The sequence below is a fragment of the Plectropomus leopardus genome, chromosome 11 (assembly GCF_026936395.1).
Source record: "Plectropomus leopardus strain MGB_pleo_1.0 chromosome 11, ASM2693639v1, whole genome shotgun sequence".
In the NCBI taxonomy this organism is placed as follows: Eukaryota; Metazoa; Chordata; class Actinopteri; order Perciformes; family Serranidae; genus Plectropomus; species Plectropomus leopardus.
The window spans coordinates 33,523,339-33,543,759 of NC_142186.1; the positions used below are offsets into that span (position 1 = coordinate 33,523,339).

The 20,421-nt window shown below is 39.4% G+C and overlaps 3 protein-coding genes across 3 annotated transcripts; 1 reads left to right on the plus strand and 2 right to left on the minus strand.

Moving 5' to 3' along the window:
* Positions 1-657: 657 nt before the first annotated feature.
* Positions 658-7,214, minus strand: LOC148188327 (putative C-type lectin domain family 20 member A). Its single transcript, XM_088084675.1, has 7 exons — positions 7,096-7,214; positions 5,658-5,715; positions 5,204-5,242; positions 3,931-4,302; positions 2,615-2,959; positions 1,280-1,374; positions 658-1,181 (listed from the first exon to the last, which is right to left on the minus strand). Exons 3-7 carry the CDS (start codon positions 5,238-5,240, stop codon positions 1,086-1,088), a joined length of 945 nt encoding a protein of 314 aa, XP_087940801.1. The 5' UTR covers positions 5,241-5,242; positions 5,658-5,715; positions 7,096-7,214; the 3' UTR covers positions 658-1,085.
* pkdc (protein kinase-like domain containing) lies at positions 7,144-11,297 on the minus strand. Its single transcript, XM_042490258.2, has 3 exons — positions 11,135-11,297; positions 9,697-10,088; positions 7,144-7,838 (listed from the first exon to the last, which is right to left on the minus strand). The coding sequence occupies exons 2-3, from the start codon at positions 10,065-10,067 to the stop codon at positions 7,247-7,249; spliced, it is 963 nt and encodes a 320-aa protein (XP_042346192.1). The 5' UTR covers positions 10,068-10,088; positions 11,135-11,297; the 3' UTR covers positions 7,144-7,246.
* Positions 11,298-12,743: 1,446 nt separating this feature from the next.
* On the plus strand, positions 12,744-19,216 carry herpud2 (HERPUD family member 2). Its single transcript, XM_042490924.2, has 9 exons — positions 12,744-12,846; positions 13,722-14,133; positions 15,057-15,134; positions 15,794-15,901; positions 16,602-16,759; positions 16,873-16,998; positions 17,144-17,479; positions 18,091-18,202; positions 18,342-19,216. Exons 2-9 carry the CDS (start codon positions 13,987-13,989, stop codon positions 18,522-18,524), a joined length of 1,248 nt encoding a protein of 415 aa, XP_042346858.1. The 5' UTR covers positions 12,744-12,846; positions 13,722-13,986; the 3' UTR covers positions 18,525-19,216.
* Positions 19,217-20,421: the final 1,205 nt, after the last annotated feature.

Here is a 20,421-nt window from a genome sequence, read left to right on the forward strand (position 1 = left end):
ACAGCATATCAGTCGTCTATTTCTATCTCGGCAACATTTACAAATAGTGATCAAAAGACTGTTTTCGACAAGCTTTCCTACAAATATTCTTAAATTGTGTTTCCTGATGCATGCTGTTAAAAGTTTCTTAAACCTCGGCTGTCTGAGTCACTGAAGACGATGTTAAAAGGGACCTTGCATATTTAAATATTTGTAAGTCATCCTTTATATTAGAAATACATGCATCAAAAATCAAACTGTTGTGCATGACACCGGTTCTCTTAAACTCATCCTAATGAATTTATGAAGTTCCTATAAGTTTTATGAAATGCAGGTCATTTACTATGAATGTCACTTGCATTATATTATGCTTAACGCGTTATGTTAACCCCTGATATTTCGATATACCACATGTTAATATGAGAGGAATATAGTGCAGACTTACCTCATGTTTGGCGAATCCTTATCTGTTTCGGGTACGTTTGCTCTATCTTTCTCAGCCCTTTTTGCGTCACAACGAATTTATTCAAATCTTTTCCACAGAACATAAGCATTTGTTTATCAATTTGGCTGAATTCAAATGTCAGACCTCAATACATCTACGGGAAGTCTGCAGGGATGTTGTGTAACTTAAAATTAATAAACAATCAGTCCACTCATGGAGGCTATATGGCATAATATTTATTTTTGATGGCATTAATTATTTTATTTGATACGACTCATAAACATGAAAAAATATAAAAGAAACCACAGGAAGAGCAAGAGGAAGGAGTTTGTTTACACAGTGTATCTTAGAGTTATTGTAGGATTAAACAAAAGGGCACAATCTTGCCAAAATGTATGTCATATGCATGAGCACAGCCAAAATTATCAAAAAATGAAGAAGGAAAAGCGCATAAAATGAGTAATGAAAACATTTTTGGAAGGTTAAAGTCTACACTTGTTTTAGCTCCATTCTCATCATTTTACACATGCATAAATAATAAATGTAAATTATTTTTGCATATTTAATAGGAGGTAGGAGATAGGAGTTTTTTTCTGCATCTTTACATACACTTAACCCTTGAAAGTCAGTTGCTGTTTTTGTTCTTCTCTTTTGGGGAATTTCAGCCAGTCTCTTTGATAAAAACTCTTCCATCAGACTGTTTTCTCCATTGTAGTTGAAGGTCATCACTGATATTTTTACTCAGCTCCAGCCTCATCTGGAAAACAGAACTCTTATACTTAATTGTGCCTGGTAAATTACGGTTTTATATATTTGAACAAACTGCATCTAAATATAAAGATCTGTAAGACTCACCAGCTCCAAGATGTGGTCTTGTATTGCAGGTTCATTGACATCCAACACTGAGTCCTTTAGGCTGATCTTCACTTTAAAGAACCTCACATTGGGCCCTTGATGGGGAGAAACACACGCACGCACGCACGCACACACACACACACACACACACACACACACACACACACACACACACACACACACACACACACACACACACACACGCACACACACACACACACACACACACACACACACAATTCGGTTATTATGATTTCATGTCCATTCACCATCATTTTCATAATGAAACTAACCAGGGATGGACTGAACAGTTTGCAGCTTTGACGCTTCATTCATTATGCTGACATTTACATTACAAATCAACATTAAAATGCTGCACTGCTTACTTTTTTTGCATTCATTCTTTTATACTCTCGTATTTCTGCACAACCAAATCGCTAGAGGAAATTTTTTTGCATTGCACATTTCTGCAAACCACAAGTATGTTACATTTCTCATTATTTTGTAGAGGATATGTTTCTCAACAACACTGTGGTTTAGGTGTTGTTAGGTTTTGGGCAGAAAATTTGCATATTTCTCCACCATGTTACATATTCCATATATATGAGCGGAAGAGATAGACTTTTCACTCAGAGGTTAAACTGTAACTTCGGTTACATTGCAAAAAAAAAACCAAAACATGTTTTGGCCTAAAACATTCCGGTTTTGTCACAGACATACAAAGCTTCATTTGAAAACTTTAATGGAACTAGACTAGACTTAAATTACCGTCTCATGGTTGTTTGCCTCAGCGAACCAGTAAAGTTGCACTTACAGTTTAGCAAGTGAACATTTGTGCCAAATTTGAAGAAATTCCCTCAAGATTCTTGATACTGTATATTGTGTGCACAAGAATGAGACAAACGAGGTCCCAGTGACCTTGACCTTTGACTGTTTAACCACCAAAATCTATTCAGTACATTTTTGAGTCCAGGTGGACGTTTGTGCCAAATTAGAAAAAAATTCTTGAGAGCTGTTCTTGAGATATCACGTTCACAATAACGGGACAGACAAGCTCACAGTGACCTTAACCTATGATCATCATAATCGGTTCATCTTTGAGTCTTAGTGGACGTTTTTGCCAAATTTGAGGAAATTCCTTTAAGGCATTTTTGAAAGTGGGATGGACGGACAGCTCGAAAACACAATGCCTCTGACCACAGTTGTCATCGGTGTGAAGACATGAAAAAAAAAGACATTCAGTACAGCCCAAAAACTAACAGACGCCGATTCCACAGTATAAAAAAGTTGTCGGCCAAAACAACAGAAACGAACTAAATAAGAAACGTTACTCACCGCAGTTACAGATGAACGGGTGTTTTTCTGTACACCGCCGCTCCCCCCATCGACCGAATTCACTCCTCAACAGAACGCCACAGCTTACGACAGACTTAGTGTAAACGCTCAGAGAAGCCTTCCAGTATCTCAGTGAGGAGTAATTTCGGTCCGACCACTCCCAGTGGTCTCTGTAGAGACCAACCCACACCGGCTGGTTACCGGCTACTTGCTGGAGGATCTGATACTCGGCATCGTTCCTCACGCTGGTCAGGTCTGTGTAGAATTGTCTGCAATAGTCTCGAGCAACGGTCCAACTCATTCTTACTGTGGTGAGAAAGTACTGATCTCTACCTTGTTCTTTGCCTAAAAGAAGAAAGTTTTATTGTTTTATTGATCCTGGACAAAGAGCTGGCCCTGACCCTCCTGGGGCCCTAAGCAAAGTACTGATAAGGGGCCCTCCTGCCTCACCTGAGAGCTAAGTAGAGCTTTGCCATTGCTGCACAATCACAACTAACAACATCGAGCTTCAACTAAAATCCTCCCTCCTTTCAAACAATATGCTCCACCTGATGGAATTAAAAAAACCTATGAAAGAGCACGGGGTGTAAACAAGCAATAATTATTGAATAGAATATTTTCTATCATACCAGTAATTTTATCAGCTGCATCCATTAAAATGGTCTCAACAAATTTCCTGTGATAAATTTTCAAACATTAAAATACTTTTTACTTTAGGCTTGAATTAATATTTTATGGTTACTTAAGTATTTTAGCGTTTTAACAATGATGAAACAAAATCAACTGCATTTATGTGATGCACTGTAGTTAAGTACAAGTTTGAGGAACTTTACTTAAGTATTTCTATTTAACCCAACTTACCTTTTACTTCACTACATTGTTTAACAGCTTTACGAGTTACTTTTAAGATTATAATTATATTATTATTTATCCACTATTAATTTTCATACATTTTTTAAAGCTAAACAAAATATTAAAACATGTGCTTGGATTAGCTAATAAACATATTGTCACAAAATGAAATTGCACTTAAGTCTTGCACTGCTCGTTTTTTAAATTCAACCACTGTTTTAATTTTTTTTGTGTGTTGGATTTTTTTGCTATTTTTTTTTCTTTGTTTTGCTCTTTGATTTTTCGTTTGTGTTTGTGCTTATAAAACAGTTTTTTGCGTATTTTTGTGATTCTAAGTGTAAAACACTTTGTAAGTGCTATATAAAAAAAACTTTATAACTTTATTGTTGTTTGTTGTGTTTATTGTTGTGTGTGTGTGTGTGCGTGCGCTTGTGTGTGACGTCAGAGTAAAGTGAATGACTCACCATCAAAGCAAATTGAATATCGCAGGGTTGGGCAGCTAGCTGAATACAGCTTCCCGTTTTTGTAAAACACACAGTTGTCGTCTGTTTTCCACCCCCAAATAAAATAGTTTCGTTCTCCTTCCTTGTAGAAATGTTTGTCCGCCAGAGACCAGTGCCACCTCTTAAATGGCACCTTCTGAAGTCCGATCCAAGCTGCATCATAGTGTTTGTCCTCCACAGCTGTAAGAGCTGTTTCCATCTCTCCCATGTCGTGTATGGTGGCCAGGTCAAAACATTTCTCTCTGCAGAAGCTCTGGGCCTCATACCAGGTTTTTGCCATTCTGACTAAGATGTATTGACGCTGGGGCACACATGAGGACAGAGGACAAAGCCCTGTGGGAGAGACCCCATGGAGACACTTGTCAACTGATAAATATGTGCTGTAATGAAAACCTACAATTTCAGCCGAGGGACACAGTGAAAACATTATTCTCTTAGTCTGACAAATACTGTAAAACTTCAATTAAACGTCCAGTCCCTTTTACAAGTCGGGTGTGGCGTCGCATTTAGACAAATAAAGCCATGTGTCAATTAGAGGCTCGGCCCGGTTACCGTTCAGTTCATTTTTGTAAGTTCTTTGGATGTATAAACCTGTGTTAGTTGCTGCCTGCTCGAGATAATGTTAGTTTGCTGCTTAGATCACGCATACAAATATATGTTTAAATTTAATTAGTATGGACATGCTAGATATTATGTTAGCTTGGTACGATTCTCCATAATTTAATTATTAAGTTAATTTTACTGATACCATGGGCACCAAAAAACATGGTATTATCGGCATATCAAACAAGAAACATGCGAAAAAAATAAAAATATAAATAAATTTGTAGATGTAGAGGACTATTTTTTTAAAAGCGAAGGAAAAATGTCCAGTAAACTATATTCACAATTATTAATTAAAATTTATTTTACAAATTATTATATTTTTAAACATTTATTTTCAGGTTGTTTCCCAAATTTTATTTACTTTTTGTTTTTTGGCAAGTTTTCATGTAGTTTTTGGAGGAAAAAAAAGCCAGTTTGCCTTGGTTTCAAAGGGTTAAATAAATATTTCGATTGTATTTCCCATTTGTGCTGAACAACAGTTTTGTGTTAAAGGAATCAAAAGCTCGTCCCATATAGACACCTGTCCCAAAAAGCCTGTTGAGTTCAATGATTCTAACAAATAATAGCTCAAGCTATTAATTTTCTAAAAAGATTTCCAGTAAATATGATGTCGATGAACAGCACTGACCGTAAAGAAGAAGTACGAGATGTATGATCCCGTCCATATCTGTAGTGATGAGGGGGATAAAAATGGATTTTAATTGTTATACTTAAAAAAAAACGTCAGTAATTCTTTAAATATTCCCAGTAAGATCCTAAACAGACGACTCGAAAATAGGGAGAAAACAGATTCTTTCTATCAATTCCACTTTCTGCAGTTTTCTCCCCCAATTTACTTTCCCCTGACACTAAAATAATCTTTTCTTCTTACATCTTACTCGACCCAGAGGATTTGTCCCTAAATCTTGTTGGTGTCGATACAAAACAACTGTTTCAGATTTTTGCAAGGACAGATGATGGACAAAATAAATATTGTCAAAAAGGTTATTAACAAACTTCCTCACGCTGATAAAATTAACACAAAAAAACACAGACAAGAATTTAATCTTGACAATGAATCATATGCTGGAAAACAGACTTACCTAATGTGGATTAGTTTGGTTGATGAGCTCCAAATGGTGAAAACTGATGAAGAACTCACTAGAAGGAAAAGAACAAAAAAAAGTTTAGTTCTGTCTTTGGATTTTTTGTGCTCCTTTTTGCTTTCTCGCTACACTCCTCTCTTATTCAAAGTTATTTAAAATGTCTGACCTTCATTCTTCAGTCATCACAGTTTAAAAGACTCGAGTCTTCCTCATCGCTTCAGAGCGATCACAGGGTGTGGTGTCACGGCTTGCTATTGAATTAGAATCTGTTTTTGCTAATCTTGCAAATGTTTGTTTGTATGTAAAAAAAAGACTGTGGGTCAAGAAATGCAAACTTTGTTCAAATCCATTTGAAAGGCAAATTAAAGATGGATCAGTTCCTCCAACTGCATAAACTCAGAAACCCAGCAAACATGCTGAATACTGTCTAAAAGCAGCTTCTCCCAACATCTGAGTCGGCCTTTTATGGTAAAAGTAGTGATGTTAAGATGATAAATTTGCATTTCTGTGAAATAAAAAGGATGAATATTGACTGTTGTTGCTACCAAAAGAAATTATATCAGTTACATTTTTTTACCATTTCTGAGACATTTTCAAAGTACTGTAATGGTAAATATTTGTTGAAATAATGCTAGAGCTGGCGAGATTAATAATTCCATGGTCACAAACTGATGTGTGTTGGTATGCTAAAATATTGCAACTATTATGACAGTAAATGTAACTTTGATTTTGTTTTCTCCTGGTTTACCATTACCATAAACAGCCATCTGAAGCATTTTTTAGAGAACTGTATTTAAAAAACTATGGGCTCTGTTAAAAACAAAAGAAAAAAACCCAAAACAAACAAACAAACAAAAAGAAATCACTGATTTTTGTTATTATAGCCCAAATGACAGATTCCATTGTTATTTTCATTGTGAGGACATTAAGGAGCTAAAAACTGGACATTATAAACTGAAATGATGGTTCCCTTAATGACCTCATAAACAAGTATTGATAAATTGATTTGTATTTTTTGGGACCCTAAAGGAAACCTTGATCGACATTAGTTATCTTGTGCTGCATTCAGATGCTTTCCAGCAGCTATCTGACACTTTAAAACCTGAGAAAATTGATTTTATTTATTTCAATAACATGGACCCACTTGGCAAAAGTTTCAGCACTTTTTCTTTTTTGTGTTTGTGTTTTATTGTTTTTCTTGCTAACTTTTGGGCCATGTCTTGTTAAGCTTCTTGTTGCATTCTCATCATGTTTTTAAAAAAAATTAAACCATTTTGCTCAGTTAAACTTAATTTGGGTTGGTTAAAACTCCAGTAACCTCTCTGTTCTCAGCATTATCATTTACAGTTTGATGATAATCAAATAAAATGTTTGGGAAAAATAAAATAAAATATATATTTTAAAATAAAAATAAAATGAATAATAATCTAATTACATTGTTATCTACGATGAAACAGCTGAAGTAAAAGAGAGCAAATCCTGATCCATTTCCACAGTCTTTTATTCATTTTCAGGTTTGTGTCGGTCACCTTCCAGCTACACACTCAGTTCTCTGGTTTTCTGAAGTTAAGATTTTTTGGGTCTGGTCACAGTTTCAGTTTGCGGAGAACCTCCTTGGTCAGCTTTTTACTGTAACGGTTGATCTTCCAGTGTCCAGGACTCCATCCCAGCAGGAAACGATGAAAATCTGTCCACGCAAACGCAAACATCTCCCTCCACTCTGTCTCCAGAGCAGCAAAGTCCACGTCTTTGCTCACAGCTTCCTTTAATTCAGTGAAGTAAAAATCCAGCAGGTCTGGTACTCTCTTTTCACACTCCCTCTCCTCCATGCAGCTTCCTAAAAAATACACAACGTCTTTCATCCCACAGCCTCCGCCGACATACTGGAAGTCTACGGCCGCCACATCCCATCCGCTCTGGGAGAAACAGAAGTTGGCTAGCTTGGCGTCTCCATGGACGACGGTCTTGAAGCGACATTCGTTGAGCGTCCTGTCGATGTCGCCGGCTGCTGCTTTAAGCTCGACGTCGTCCATGACCTCCAGCTCGTCCGGTCGGGTCTCCAGGTGCCAGTAGGTGCCGACAGGCCACAGGCCGCCTGGTGCCACGCCCAGGAAGAGAGCGTGAAAGTGAGCGAGCCAGCTGAGGCACGCCTTTATTTCTCTGTCCTTCACACTGGTCCTACAGAGAAACAACATTTTTATTAGGGCTTTAAAATAATACATTTTTCAATCGTGTTTTTTATTCCATTATTTTGCATAAAGAAACAGTTATGAAGTCCATATTGACAAAGTAATTCTTACCAGATTGTTTTGATTATGAATCAAATAAAAGCAAAAAACTGCATGGAACGAACATAAAGAGGGCAAGTCTGTAAAGGTGAGACCTCTGGGTACCCACAGAACCCATTTTCATCTGCATACCAAGAGGTCAGAGGTCAATGGACCCCTGTGAAATGGCCCATCAGCAAAATTTAACCTAGGAGCATTATTTACCCCCCGATCATATCAGTATCATAACTGTGGCTTTAAAACTCAGCCCAGTACCACCTCTAAAAGACAGGAAATGTCTGCCAGCGATTGACGTGATTTGAAAAATAAAAACGTGTGGCATCGCGATTACTGTGTTTACGCTGACAGCCATAATTTTTATTTATCCAGCATGAAAGTGCTTTATTCTCTCATCATGTATCACTTGTCTTCATGCCTAAAAAAACACAAAAAGATGCAAAAAAAACATGCAAAGTGATGACAGAGACACAAAATGACCACAAAGAGATCCAAAAGATTATAAAGAGACAAAAAGACCAAAAAGAGACACAAAACAACAACAACAAAGAGACACAAAGTGACGATATAAAGACTTAATAGACCACAAAAAGACATAAAACCACCATAGAAAGACTAAAAAGGTTACAAAGAGACAAAAAGACGACAAAGAAACACAAAACAAACATAAAGAGACTCAAAATCACCACCCCAAGAACGATGGCGAGTCTTTTACACGTCTGTGCTCGAGAGACAGCAAGCTCAATTTGCGGCAGCGGCACCTAACTGTGGCACCTCGTGTGGCACCCCCAGATGCTGCAGCTAGGTGCCGCTAGCAGTCGCAGCAGTCGCAGCAGATGCCACTGGTTGCCGAGACGTGCCGGGAGGTGCCAGGAGGTGCCGGGAGGTGCCAGTGCTTGTGCCACTGCACCTCCCGGCACCTCCGCCAAACTGCGGCACAAGCACTGGCACCTCGCGGCACCTCCTGGCAAGCAGTGGCACAAGCACTGTCACCTCCCGGCACCTCCGCCAAACCGCGGCACAAGCACTGGCAACTTGCGGCACCTCCGCCAAACCGCGGCACACGCACTGGCACCTCCCGGCACCTCCGCCAAACCGCGGCACACGCACTGGCACCTCCCGGCACCTCCGCCAAACCGCGGCACACGCACTGGCACCTTGCGGCACCTCCGCCAAACCGCGGCACACGCACTGGCACCTCGCGGCACCACCTGGCAAGCAGTGGCACAAGCACTGGCACCTCCCGGCACATCTCGGCAACCAGTGGCATCTGCTGCGACTGCTAGCAGCACCTAGCTGCGACATCTGGGGGTGCCACACGAGGTGCCACAGTTAGGTGCCGCTGCCGCAAATTGAGCCAGCCCCTGCTGCTGTGCTCAGGGACACTCCATTATGATCCGTTCATGTCTTAAGACCATTTTGTTGCAGATAACATTTACAAATATGATTGCACACATAAGTAAAAGAATAAAGTTATGAAATGGTCAAAATATCAAAAAATCTGAGATGAAAATTTTGTTTTCTTTCTGACTTGTCAAAAATCTTGTAGGTGGGACGTAATGCACAGGGAGATTTTTGCAATCATAAATCTTTACCAGAAATACAAAAAAAAAAAAAAACATAAATTTTTTCAAGCAAATGAAGAATGTAAGTGCATCATTTTCATTTTTGAATTTCTCCATTCCTTTGATGCACTAAACTTTGCAAAGCTACAGACAACCCATTATTTCGTACATTATGTGTGATCACACCTTCTCAGATCATAACCAGCCACGTCCAGATCCTCCAGCACGATCAGCATCTCGTCTCCATGGGAACAAGCAGCCAGGCAGGCGGGGATCCGACAGCTCTGATTGGTGGAGTAGTTCTGGTACCAGTGTGTCTCCACCTGGTAGGATCTCACTTTACGTGCGTGCGAGCGGTCCGTGTTCCAGCCTCCAGGGTGCTCGGCCTCCGCTGGAAACTTGACGTGTTTGACGACCACAGACGGCCGGTCGCAGCCCTCCAGGTGCAGCCGGACGATCTCCCCGTAACCGCTCCACAGCGTCTGGATGTTTGCACCGACACGCAGGGACGAAGCACCGCACGCCTGCAGGATGAGATCCTGGTGCTCCGGTTTCATCTCCAGTCAGAGCTGAACCAGCTGAAAGAGGAAAAACGATGTTTAAACATCTTTTATCAGCCAGTGGTGGAATGCAACTATGTACATTTACTCAAGTGCAAATTGAAGGTACTTTGACTTTACTACATCGCACTACGATGCACATATGAGGGGCAAAACACTAAGACTTTTCATACACATTTCCCAAAACACGACAACATTTAAGAAATGCCAAATCCTTTTAAGAAATGTTGTAGTGTTTTAGGAAATGTTTAGTTTTGGAAAATGTTTGCTTTGGGAAATGTTATTTGTTTTTTTATGTTTTGTTTCGGGTAATGTTTGGTTTCGGGATTATTTTTTAAATTTTTGGAATATTGTTCGCCAATAAGCTTTTTGTCTCAAATGTCGTTTGTATGATGAAAATGCACAAATTAAATTCATCTGTACTCACCACATCTGACTCATACCCTCAGGTAATGAAGAACAAACAAAAAGAAATGATCGGTTATCGGTATCTTTTGGGCCACGAGAAGCTGGAAATGATCAGTATCGGTTGAAATAATCATTATCTTGCATCACTGCTAAATACCCTCATAAACACAAAGCTGAAAACAGGCTTTTTTTCCCTTGTGGAAATCATGAAAAGTTGGGCTTTTGGACATGATCTTATGAAGGTCTTACAGACTATGATACACTGCTGATTAAACTACCCAACAGTATATAAAGGAGTTCAAATGAGCACAACTTTAAAGAGCAGGGAAATGCAACATACACAATAATACAGCTGTAATATTAATAAAAACATTAAATATAGTAGTAAAACACTGACAGGGAACACAGTACTGCAGTGAGTACTTTTGCTCCTCACACAGCCCACATTTTGCAGATAATACTTGGTTTTGAATTCAGGACTGTGGAATATTTTTACAGTCTAGTTAGTACTTTTGCTTCAGTAAAAGATGGGAATACTTCTCTCACTACTGGCAGCAGCAACAGTGTTAAATCTTCTTTAGGCCTGCACACATCTGGCATATAGATCATCTTGTTATCGCTTGTTTTGGTCTTTTATTTTGTAGTGTGTCATTTACCTTATTCACAAATGATCAAGCTTGCGTATCCAGACAGCAAAAGCAGGCCAAGATTATATACAAAGTGAGTAAAACTGTTTAAAATATGCCAAAAACACGGCAGAAACAGGATTCACATGCTTTATTTTACCCTCAGCTTCATGTCAGAATACAGGAAGTATTCTCTGCAGAAGTAGCCTCTGTTTGGTGCTTAAAGCTGCAGACATGAAATAAAGTAAACTGAATAAACATCACTGCTGCCTGCTGGACAGGAGGAGTACAACAGCAACAATTATTCCCTCTGATTGTGGCTCTGATCATTTTTGATAAGGTGATACTGAAACTACTGGAACTGAGTTATTTTGGTTCAGTCTGCTGATTTGACTCGTTTATTAACAAAGTCAACGGTGGGACCTGATATCGATATTTCCATTAAGAATGATGTCCATCGATCTGCTTAGAAATCATAAAAAAACCCCACATTCCTACAACTTAAGAACTTAACTAAGTGTCAAATAATTACTACATTGTTGGACACAGTAGCTGGTGCTAAATAATGCAGCTTATATTTTAATGGGGAGATATTTTGACAAGGCAATATTGTATCAGCACATGAGTGCCAATTATCAACTTTTATTACATAAAGGAGTAATAATTGCAAATTAAATTTTTGGTAGCCTAAAATAATAAAATTGATTGCTTTTTCAGCCAAATACCTACATTTTGTTGCAAAAAAAAAAAAGATTAAAGTAAGATTAACAGATATTTTATGTCATTCAATAAAACAGATGTTGATAAAGGTTTCTTTGGGGAAATAATTTGCAGTTGAAAAAAGATAGTAACACATGTATATGTTACGTCAAAACTCAAATAATGCAAAATGTTTAAAATTGCTGTGATATTGTTTCTTGACTTAAGTAGTGATAATAAATAGGCTATATGATAATAATGTATTTGATAGGGGGATGTTCGTTTCTTTTTTTATTTAGAGTTTTTGGACGTTTTTTGTTCTTGAGCAGAATGAGAAGTTGACAAAAAGAGCTTAACTGGCAACTATTTTGATGGGCCATTTTCTTTTCTTTTCTTTTTTTTAATAATTTTGAGGTATTGGGAGTTATTCTTTATATTCTAAATAATTTTGTGTGTCTGTATTTTTTATAATTCTGAGTTTTGGGGTGTTTATTATTTGCATTTTTTAAATAGTTTTCAGTTTTGGGGGTGTTTTTATGTTTTTACAGATTATGAAGTCATTTACATAAATAAAAAACTTATATTTTTACATAAATTTGAGTTTTTGATGTGGGTTTTTTTCTATTTTACTTTTAATTATTTTAGGGTTTGATGTGTTTTTTCTATTTTTAAAGAATATTTTTCAGTTTTTCTCTCTTCTCTCTCTCTCTTTTTGCGTTTAACTTTTTAAGCACTTTTTTCCTGATTATACTTACTTTTACTTGAGTAACATTTTCTACGCATAACTTTTACTTTAACAGAGTATTTTCAGAGTGCTTTTAGTGGTTCTACTTGAGTAAAGTGAATACTTCCTCCACCACTGCAGTAACATTACAACAGAGTTAATTATTGTCTCTCTTACTTCCTTTTTTTTTTAATCGTATTTTTCCTCTGATCAGCTGTTTTGAGGATGATGACGTGTTTCCGGTCTCACACCCGACATTACAACAACAAGACAGGGAGCCGAGCAGAGGAGACGACGGTAACACAGCCGGAGCAAACAGGTACGAGAGGAAACATCTGTGATCGCTACAACCCGACTTCACATCGCTGAGTTTACGCCGTTAAACGTGCTGTCACCGCGGTCATCGGTTTCACGGATCCAACCGATTTATTTATTTATTTATTTTTAGCGAGCAGCAGCGAAGCTAACGTTAGCCGACGAGCTAACCCCGTTACCGTGAAGGGTAAAAAAACACAAACGGCGACATAAAAACACAGTTTCGTGCGTTTGTTTAGTGGTTTGTGAACATTATGGTTGTGCTGGTTAATGGCTGTGTTAGCTGTGGATCTGCTGGTTTATCTTGAGTTTGGCTGATTGACGGTTAATTAGTTGTTTTGACAGTTTACTGTACAAATGACGCAACTCGGCAGGTGTCAGGAAGTCTGACCGGAAACTCGTGACCCCAAAACAACAACAACAACAACAACAACACCATCTATTCTCTGTTTTCGTGCTTAAATGTTTTTGACAACACAATACAAAAGTATATCAATAGCTAAAGTGGAAAACCTTTATGTGCTATATGCTAGCTAAAGTAGTTAGCTCACCTTTCAGGTGGGAATCTTTCACGCCCTCCAGGAAATACACGGCGCCATGGTCCCTTTTTGATTAATTTACTGGTTTCAACTGGACTTAAGTCAGCACCTCCATCACATCCACCGTAGAGCTGTTTTAAATATATAACAAGAATAGACTCACATTTGCTTCCCGTTTAAACTGTAAGCTCGACCATAAATATGCAGAATGATACATAAAAACAGATTAATAAACATACATCACTGTCTGCACACAACTAAGAGCGACTGAGTCCACTTTGCACAAAAATAAATCCTCAAACCCTCAAAGAAACCTACGCTCTTTCTCTTTCTTCACCAGAAATCCAAAAAGTCTCACCACAGAAGAATTCCCACTGATATCGTTGGAAAGCTCCTGCGTCGCCCACAGATGAAGCAGATGTTGTAGAGGGGGAGCCACACCCCTCCACCCACAGCAGGGGCAGCGTTTGGAGTGTTTGTCGGAGCCCAGGATGGAGGGGATTTGAGGGGGCGCTCTCCTCAGGTGAGTCCTGAGTTGTGACACTTGAGCTCTCTTGAGCTGCGGTTCTTCAGAGCCCTCCCCCTCCCTGCTAGTAATATGAGCCATGGACTCCTGGGCAGTTGATAGTCCTGTAACCCTGGTCATCAAGGCCCCCAACCAGAAGTATGAAGACCAGACCATTAACTGCTTCCTCAACTGGACTGTGGAGAGGCTGAAGAGTCACATCTCCAACGTGTACCCCAGCAAGCCGGTAAGTCGCTCTCATGTTGGAAAGTTTTCTCTGTAGCCTTCGTTCTGACTCTTCAGCATTTTCCTCTGAGATACATAAAGTTTATCTTGTCGTAGAGTCTTAACTTAGAGATAAATACACAATATAAGTAATGTTCTGTTCTGCATCATCATTGTAGCGGTTCTTATCCTCGTCAGCACGTGTCCCGACTGTCATGGAAATGTAGATGTTCATATTTCCATTATACCTGAGCACTTTGATCCTTTGAAAGCTGAGCAAACTGGATTGAATTCTTTTAAAAACATGAGAGGAAGGCAGTGAACCGCGTCAGAAGAAATGACCTAAATAAAAGGAAGCAAAATTAGCCATAAGAAAAGAAACAGGGTGAAAGTTAAAAAAAATTAAATAATAGCAGACAATTATGTGAAAAGAAGTGCTTAAAAAATAATAATTCTGCAACATAACTTTTAATGAATATTTCTGATAATTATAAATGTAGTTTTCTGGATATTTTTGTCTAGTTTAAAAATAAATCTAAATCTGCTATGTCTTGCAATTTACAGAACAATTCTTGCCAAGTTGCCTTTTCAAAAATTTCCTGGTGTTTTTGCAAGAAATTCAACCAATTTTCTCCGAGTTTAAAAGTTTAAGTGCTTTTAAAATGTGTCTGAATGCAGCACAAGAAAATGATGCAGATCCATGTTTCAAAAAGTTAAGGACATATCTGCGTTCTCTTAAAAGCGGAGGTTCATTCTTGACCTTGGAAACACTCATTGAGTCAGAGACACCCTGAACTGTTTACACTGTAAAGAAAAGCTTGTTTGGTGGGGGAGATAGTCACAGTCAGCGGCCTAAATGCACTCGTCTGTTGCTGTTTTAATAAATCCAAACACATTTTTGCTGCCTCACAGCGTCTTTACTGTCTGATCATTTCTTTGTTGTAGCTGTCCAAGGACCAGCGGCTGGTGTACTCAGGACGGCTTCTTCAAGACCACCTACAGCTCAGAGATGTGCTTAGAAAGGTAAGATGGCGCTGTGTATTTTTTGTGTGTGTGTGTATGTGTGTGTGTGTGTGTGTGTGTGTGTGTGTGTGTGTGTGTTGAATGCATGAGCAAGTTCTGCATGGATAAAATGCAGTTTGGTGAAGAATGAGCCTTAAAAATATATATGTAATTATTTTACTTGTAATTGTTTCGTCTATAAAATAAATGAAGTTGTGAAAAATGCTTGTTAAAATTTTTCTAGTCCAAGTTGACGTCTTTAAATGTCTTGTCATCAAAAAAAACCCCAAAATCACCTTGATTTAATGTTTGACAGAAAAAAACGCATCAAACCCTGTTTGTGAAGCTGGGATCAGCAAATCTTTGGGGATTTTTGCTCACACACAGCTTGTTCGTGTGTGTGTGTGTGTGTGTGTGTGTGTGTGTGTGTGTGTGAACTGTGGGTGAACTGAAACAGCCTGCTGAGGAAACAATAGCAGATCTGATGCATTTTAACAAAACAGAGTGAGCATTGTTTCTGAATTCTGGTCATTTCCACACTAATCCTTCCTCCCTCTCTCTCTCTCTTTCTCTCGTTTTGTCTCTGATCTGTTGCTGCCTTCACCTCCTCCTCCTCCTCCTCTTCCTCCCTCTCTTCCTCCCGTGTCTTTGGCTTGTGATCCGACCTCGGCGACCTGCAGCAGGATGAATATCACATGATGCATCTAGTGTGTACCTCTCACAGCCCCCCAGCCTCGCCCATGACTCGAAGCCCCTCCATGGCCAACTCCTCTGCTTCAGACTCCAGCGTGAGTACACACACACACACACACACACACACTCTTCACCCCTCCTTTAGGACTTAAACAATGTGTGTGTCACAGCTTTGTAGTTTGGCATTTAAGGCTTGTTGGAGGTTAGTTTATTCTTAGTCAAACATTTATAGGACCTGCTGAACCGTGATGACGTCCACTTTTTGATTTAGAGCTTTATATTTTGTACTCAGCTAAATCCCGAATATAAAAACATAAATAAACACACACTGTGGAGTCAAGATGTTGAGGTTTGTTCGGATTAAACCGGAAGTGAACTTTTACTTGAATTTATTCACCAAGCCTCTTTGAGTGTTTATTCACTACAAACAACCGTTTAAACAACTGTGCAGACATTAGCTGCAGGGATGCACTGACCCAGATACGATAAAATAATCATTAATAAGTCCTACAAGGAGGAAATTTGCATAATTACAGCTGCAAAGGGATATCAAAGTAAAGTATGTGCAAGATAAATAAAGCAAAAGTAATATTATTAACGGTACAAACAAGACGCAAAACTTAATGGTGAAAAAAGTATTTACACCAGTTGCACATGGATAATTAGACATTGTGATAAATTGAACGTTATGATATTGATGAATATGATATAGTTTGTTTTCTTTGTATTATATCAGAAAACAGCTCTACGCTCAGCTCAGGTTTTCTGATCGTCGATTTTCTTCTCGCTCCTCAGAGTTCAGACGGTGCCAGCTCCACCTCCGCCGCCACCACGCCCAGTCAGGACAGTCAGCCAGCTTCCTCCTCCTCTGTCCCAGGAAGTTATGATGGCCTGAGATATCGAGGCGGCTTCCCCCCGTACGACCCCCAGAGCCCCGCTGGTGTCCCTCAGTGGTAAGAAAGTCTCTGATAGAAAAACGTCCAAAAGCAGTTAAATGACGCTCTGTGGTGGACAAATCAGTCTGTTGCTGAATATATGACATAATAAATATGACATTTGTCCACAGGCCAGATGGAGCTCAGGTCCCTTTACAAGGCGGCCTTCCTGCCAACATGCCTGCTCACCCCATGTACATGCCCATGCAGATGCTGTGGTGGCAGCAGATGTACGCTCGACATTACTACATGCAATAGTAAGTTAAGAAAAAGTCAATAAATGGTCACAGCTGCTTCTTTATCATGATTATTATTAATAATAATGAGGACTTAGATTACCAGAGCGGGTTTTCTGTTGTATTTTCCTCTAAATATCTGATTCTTTTCACCTCCTCTCATCAGTCAAGCAGCTGTAGCCGCCTCTCAGCCTCCCACCGCCCCCCCTCCTTCCTCCCCCTCCTCCTCGCCTCTTCAACCCGCCCAGCCCAATGAGGCCGTGCAGCCCCCGCTGGGGCCCAACCCGGCCCCTAACCCTCTACCTGAGAACCAGCCGGCAAACCCCAACATCCAGATGAACGCGCAGGGCGGGGCCGTGTTGAACGACGATGAGCTGAACCGCGATTGGCTGGACTGGTTGTACACGGTGTCTCGCGCCGGCGTCCTGCTCAGCATCGTTTATTTCTACTCCTCGTTTAGCCGCTTCGTCATGGTGGTCGGCGCCATGCTGCTTGTCTACCTGTGAGTTAGCTCTGCTTTATTTTTACATATTTCTAACAGCTCTGACTGCTTTAATCCTTTGAAACCTGAGCAAATTCACCTGATTTCATCCAAAAACATGGGAGGAAGACCCCCAAAATTAGCAAATTAGTAAAAACTTAAAATTACCTAAAAATAAGCAAAAAAAAAAGAAAGCAAAAACAAACAAGGAAAGTACCTGAATAAAGTAATAAAAATTAAAAATATTCTATTGTCTGCAACATTTTTTTGAACAAATAATTCTTATAATCTGAATATAGGTTCTGGACACTTAACCTTTCTATATATTTTTATTTTCTATTACACTTTTTTTCTTTATTTCTCTCATATTTTTTAAATACATGTTCAGGTTGTCACTTTCTTACCTTTATTTCATATAATTTGCTAATTGCCAAGGGAAATTGATGTCCATCCAGGTTTCAAAGGGTTAATTTGTATTGGTTGATGACCAAAGTCAGCTTTTATGTTTTTTTGTTTTTTTTTCTGTAGGCAGAGTTTCACCTTTGAAACATGTCTCTGCATATGTGGATTTTAAAGATAAAAGCTTCATACCCAAATTTAAAAGTACGCTTATGTTTTTGTTTTTTTTCCAGGCATCAGGCAGGTTGGTTCCCCTTCAGGCCGGAGCAGCAGAACCTCAGAGGAGGAGAACGGGCCAGAGCTCCTCAGGAGGAAGCAGAGAGACACCAGGACATGCAGGAAATGGTGAGGTGGAGAATAGATAGTTGTTGGTCAAATCTGAATTAGCATCAGTAGTTATGATCAGATTGTCATAATGTATCATTACATCTTCTATTTGTTCTGTCTTTGTGACCAAAACTGTCTCCCGTCATCTGTGTGACAGGAACGTTTGATGGACGAGGGGATGGAGGACGACGACAGCGGGGAGGAGGGAGGTGGAGGCCCTGACGACCAGGCTGCTGCTGCTGCTCTGCCCGAGCCGAGCTTCCTTACCACCGCGTGGTCCTTCATCAGCACCTTCTTCACCTCGCTCATCCCGGAGGGGCGGCCCCACCCGGCCAACTAGGCCGACGCTCCCCCTCTCATATCCTCCTCCCCTCCTGCCAGCAGGTACCGCTCTACAGAAGTATCACAGTCCCACCTTCATCTTTACTGCCCTAAATACCCCAAAACCATCTTCAGATGCCCCCATATGTACTAATCACAACCCCAGTCAGTCGGGTACAAACCTCCGACACGCTGCCAGCAAACGGACCGAATTTTAAAACAAGCTCCTCTGAAGTTTGAGCGCAGACGCAGAGTTCTGCAGGAGAGTAAGAGACTAAAGGAACATGTAGAAAGTCAATCTCACGTTGTTTTGATGGAGTTCAAATGCTCCAACAGTGAAAGTTGTTTTCGTGAATTCGTTGAGACGTGACGAAAGTGACGAAGGAGGAGGAGGAGGAGGAGCTGTCTTCCATTTTTAGCAGTGATAACTTCATGCTTTTTAAACTTTTCAATGATGGATGTGACTCAAAAAGAAAAAAATCATAAATCTCCCTGAAACGACGTGGAGACGTGAGTCCTAACAAACCATGAAAATCCACAACCCCAAAGACATTTTCATGTGTGCACATGACGCGCACAGAGACATTGCAGCTACTGAAGCACATTGTTTTCCCACTTTGTGTATTTGAACATTATTTACACATGTAAGTATATGCATCTTTAATTCCTGAATATATGCTTTTTTTGAATAAAAATATTGCTGCAGTTCAACTCGTCTGCTGTGTTTTACTTCCTGTCATTTTCGACTGCCTTTCCTCTGATGTCCTGCAGGTGGCGGCGTTCACACACGTATGAAGAAGAAATTGTCTTCATTCAACCTTCACTTTCACTTTGAATCTAATTCTTTAAGTTTAGTTAGTTTAAATCTGTTTGTACATAAACCCAGAATTATTTGTAACATTGTCTGTCATGTCCCATTTTATAGTTGTTTCCTGCGTCTGTGACATTGTGTCTTTGTGATCGCTTAAAATATCTCATGTCGTATGATTATAGTAATATTAATAGTAATAATACAATATATTAATTTACAAATTAAAGCCGGTTAGATTGTTTCATATGTCGTAAAACCCAGATTGCTGACTAAATGCTGACTAAGACGTAACGCTTTAACTGCAATATTATGTTGAGAGGTGACAGATCATAAAATGGTCTTTTATAAAAAGCTTCCCACAATGTTACATGAGAACAAAGTAGGAACGTTTTCAAAGCAACTTTCAGAAATTGTTTTTGAGGACTGAGATTACAGACCTTCCTTTGTTTTAGATGAAAATTTAATGTGAGATGTTAACAATAAAAGAAAACATTTTGAAGTGTATTGAGAATATTGTCCAAATTTTAAGAACATTCTGGGAACTAAAGGAAAACTTGCTGATGAAAATGTTACTAAAACAGTCAGTGGTTGCATTGTATCGACAGCTACACGATTATTTCTCTGCAGCTTTATTCACCTTTTTTAGTCCCACTAGCAGAGTGTCTTTGGGGATCTTAATAGACGTTTGTTCCTAATGTCGATCCAGACTAAAATATCTCAACGACCACCACGTTTGATCCAGACGTTCAGGGTGCCCAGAGCATGAATCTTGTTGGTGATGCTGTCACTTTTCTTCTAGGATGAATCATGAGGTCAAATTTTTATGTGTCAAAAACTTTGGTTTACAAGCTGCAAAAAAACTAACATCCCCATCAGCCAGTGCTAATGTTTCATTGACTTTCACCCGCTGAAGACTGCTGGGTGTTTGTCTGCAGATCGTAGTGACCTTCAGTTAAACAGCTCACACATTTTGCTCAGACTTTATAAAGTTTATTTTGTGTCCTTGAGTTTTAAAATCGTCTTGATGAGAGTTTGGATTTTGTCCCTGCTGGACGTTAAAGTTAAACATGTGCAGACTCTGACACTTCCCTCACTGACAGAGAGG